We start from the raw sequence: 3,710 nt of genomic DNA, 5'->3' as shown, positions 1-3,710 counted from the left end.
TTGTTATATAATAATAATAATAATAATAATAATAATAATAATAATAATAATAATAATAATAATACACGTGCAAAGATGGAGTCAACAGTTCAAGAGGAAATTGTGGATAAAGCGGTGAAGGTCACGTCACCAGTTTGAATATATTTCAGTTATATAAAACAAAAAAACTAATCAATAATTACCAATATTGACTGATATGAATCGCTTATATTGTGATGTGTTTGTCAGCCATATCTTACTTTAAATAAACAGCAGAACACCACATATTCACTATCCACTTTGTTGGTGACGGCTGTAAATGTCTTAGTTCTGAATTGTCCTCTGTTTGTGCTTCAGTGTGTTGAAAACTCTAAGAACAAATTATCCTTCATTGCACTTTCAGTGAATTGTTTAGTCATTGGAACCTGCAGGACAAGATTCTCTTAAGCCACCACTGAGAAACCCTAAAAATGATTTTTTATTTTTTTTCATTTTCTCTCAATCATTTAGCCTCAGACGGTCTACGACAAGATCCAGATCCAGCGGATGAGGAAGACTTCGGTGTCTCCGTACCAGGAGGTTTCCTAGACGATTTGAACCTTTACGTTTTGGTGCACCTAAAAAAAAAAAAAAGTCAGAAAACACCCACTGGCGTTAACAGTTCCAGTGTAATGGAGGAACCGTTAGAGCTGAGCATAATTTGGGACATTTTCAGCAGCTTTAAGATTGTGGGCCAATTTTGATGCAAGGACTTGCTTTTCCAAGTTACACATTACACCTGTTGATGTCAATAACTGCTTTGGCATTTACAATGTGCAACATGTAATGTCAGACCCTCGTCAGACCTAGCAGAAATACAAGAACGCGTCTCTTGGTTGATAAAGATAAACAGTCCATTGGAAACGTATCCATACCCCTTGATGTGTTTCCACTTTTTGTTACATTACTATTGAGATTTGTGCGATAAACAACACGCAGTAGAGTAAAATTTGGAAGTGGGAGGGAAATTATACATGGAAACGACGCCGTGAATTTGGATTCGGACTCTTCAACCTGTGAATCTCTGCAGCTCCTCCACAGCAACCATATAGTATTCTTGGTTACTTATCGAATTGAGACGTAGTTCTCATGTGACATCACACTTCGGGGAACTTTGTAGCTGTCAGCCATCTTGGTAGGGACCATAACTAATTGTAATGATAGTTGCCATGGAGTTGCTTTGACAATAAACAATCCGCAAGCTTAGAACTAGCTCTTACCTCATTTCTGTCTAATTTATGAACAATAACAGTACATTACAACTAGTACTCAGTTACAATTTTTGAGTACTCTACCTTCCTTTTGTTGGTCAGGTAGCCGTAGTTCATCTTCAAATCGTCTTCAAATCAAACAAAGTTGGTGCCAAACATTTGTGTGTATTTTTTTTTTTTTTTTTAAGATTTTCATAAAAGTTTTCACCCGTCATGAAAGGTCAAAATTGGGGTATGGATACTTTCTATGGATGACCTGGACTTTAGAATTACTCAGGTATTTACACTAGCTTTTAAATAAAGGAGAACAATATACCACTCTGCATATTTTTTTATTACAAACAGAGCACTGTGTTGAAATGAACATGTAGCAACAGTGAGCCAAATCATCTCCAAAGACCACCAACAACAAAGATCACACAACAGGGAGCACTCACTCTGTTAAAATTAAAGAGAATTTCAACCAGTTTTATTTCACTGCTGTCCCAATATGACCAGATCACCTGGCATGTGCGTCGGTGCCAGGTCTGAACTGGATGTGAGAAAATGTGACATCATAGAAACAATCTATTTTCATAAGATTTATTTTTCTGAAACACCCACCATTGTGTAATTTTTAAAAAAAATGGTTTTGTCATAAACAAAACTAAAAGTGCCCATTTTCTTTGAAGCAACAAAGAGAGAGAAAGGTTAAGGTAATTAGTCAAATTCTAAAATAATACACGTATCAGATATCGGTGGATGATATGCAAATTAATAAGAAGCATTGATTTGATAAAACCTAATTTAAGGACAGTGATTTGCAAAACGCACACGTTTATTGTTCATTTCAAATTTGTCCATGTTTTTTCCATATTTTGAAGCTGGGAAGTGGATAACTTTCTGTTTTTTAATGTATATTAACTTATATGTTTGTACATCTTGTAAATATATAGATGATATAAATAAAAATGTATATTACGCAAATGTTTGTCTTGTTGAGGTTCACTTGTGTTGCCGTTCACCCAGCTGTATGTCTGCTTGTTTTTTTGTTTTGTTTTGTTTTTTCATTTATTTATTTTTTTTAAAACCATCTGTACCATAATAAAAATTTTGTCTGATTTCTTTGACTTTTCCATCGTGTCAAACCAGAACGCAGCGTGTTCCTGGCCTGCCCAGTTAACGCAAACATGTCAGCTAACCAATCAGAGGTTTCCAACGTTACCATGACGTCACCGTCATCTGATTAAAGAGACGGTAATCATTCTGTATTTAAATTTCCCACTTTGAAGAAATGAATAAATCTGACCTATTGTGGAATTTGGAAAAAATAAAAAAGTAGAAAAAAAAGACATAGAAGTTTCATTTGATTGAATTAAAGACAGTGAGGGGAAAAAAGAAAGCTTGCTGTTTTATTTGGTGTCTTATTTTCCGGTTTCAGTTGTCCAAGTTTGGTACGATGTAAATAAATTATAAAGTGGACGCTAATCATTGGCATATTTTGGTCGATCAAAGCATAAACCTATCGAGTTACAAAATAAAAGCTGGAGTCGTTTTTCTTTCCAACTTGGCTGGTTGGAATAAATAAAACTAAATGATTAGCAAGACTACTTTCTTTGAAATATTTATTTGTGTTTTAGCATCAAAAAGAAGCAGACAGAGTTATATATATAAAACATTTATTTAACAAATATAAAACACTGTTTGACATTCACCTGGAAAAAACAAAACAGCCATGGATACAAAATAAGACGGAACAAACAAAAAACCCATACAAACTTTGAAATTCAATCGCACATACAAGTACCATTATGATTTTCTCATAAAGTTACGAAAAGCAGACGAAGAATCAGAAAAATATTTTGGAAACAAACATTTAAAAAGCAGTAATAAATATGACTGCTACTTCATGAATATCAAAAAACGAAAAACATTTGTAGCTGCAAAGCGCCTTCCTCTTTAGGCTGCTATCGTTTAGTAAAACGCTTAAAAATCAACTCATTTTATGTTACAAGTATGGTTTTAAGCACCTGAGACAAACATTAATCAATTTCATTTAATTTTCCACCTTCATTTTTTCTTTGCGATTGACTCACATATTTTAGCCTTTAAATGTATGTTTCATATAAAATAAATTAATAAAAATTCTGTTTATAAAGCACTTTACAGGTACATTTCACAATAACAGCATTAACCAAAAACTCATTCAAGTTCTAGGTTTCCCCCTCCTCCCCTCCCCTCCCTTTGGATCTGATGATGATTGGATGACATGCAAAGATTTCTCAGTCAATCTTTGTGAAATAGTCCAAAAATTCACAGGGGAATCTGTGGACTCTGCCATAAACAGGATATAGGTCATCACTTGTTCTTTCCATTGGATAATGATCCAAAACCTTTGGTCAAATCAGCACAGAAACAGCTTATCAAAGAATATATACATATATATTTATACATACACACACACACACACATCATTATTATTATAAACACTTTCAATGGAAA

At 33.9% G+C, this 3,710-nt stretch overlaps 1 protein-coding gene across 2 annotated transcripts in view; it reads left to right on the top strand.

The window, feature by feature from the left end:
* The window catches only part of si:cabz01074944.1 (obscurin), a 28,790-nt gene extending 26,461 nt beyond the window's left edge, over positions 1-2,329 (top strand). For both annotated transcript variants that reach the window (XM_044096888.1, XM_044096889.1), the window contains exon 10: positions 490-2,329. In XM_044096888.1, the coding sequence (XP_043952823.1) occupies positions 490-567 (78 nt within the window). In that variant the 3' untranslated portion in view covers positions 568-2,329. The remainder of the gene's footprint in view (positions 1-489) is intronic.
* Positions 2,330-3,710: the final 1,381 nt, after the last annotated feature.

This window comes from Gambusia affinis, linkage group LG18 (assembly GCF_019740435.1).
Source record: "Gambusia affinis linkage group LG18, SWU_Gaff_1.0, whole genome shotgun sequence".
Taxonomy (NCBI): domain Eukaryota; kingdom Metazoa; phylum Chordata; class Actinopteri; order Cyprinodontiformes; family Poeciliidae; genus Gambusia; species Gambusia affinis.
Note: the sequence above shows the minus strand (reverse complement) of the source record. Positions and strands in the feature narration are given on the sequence as shown.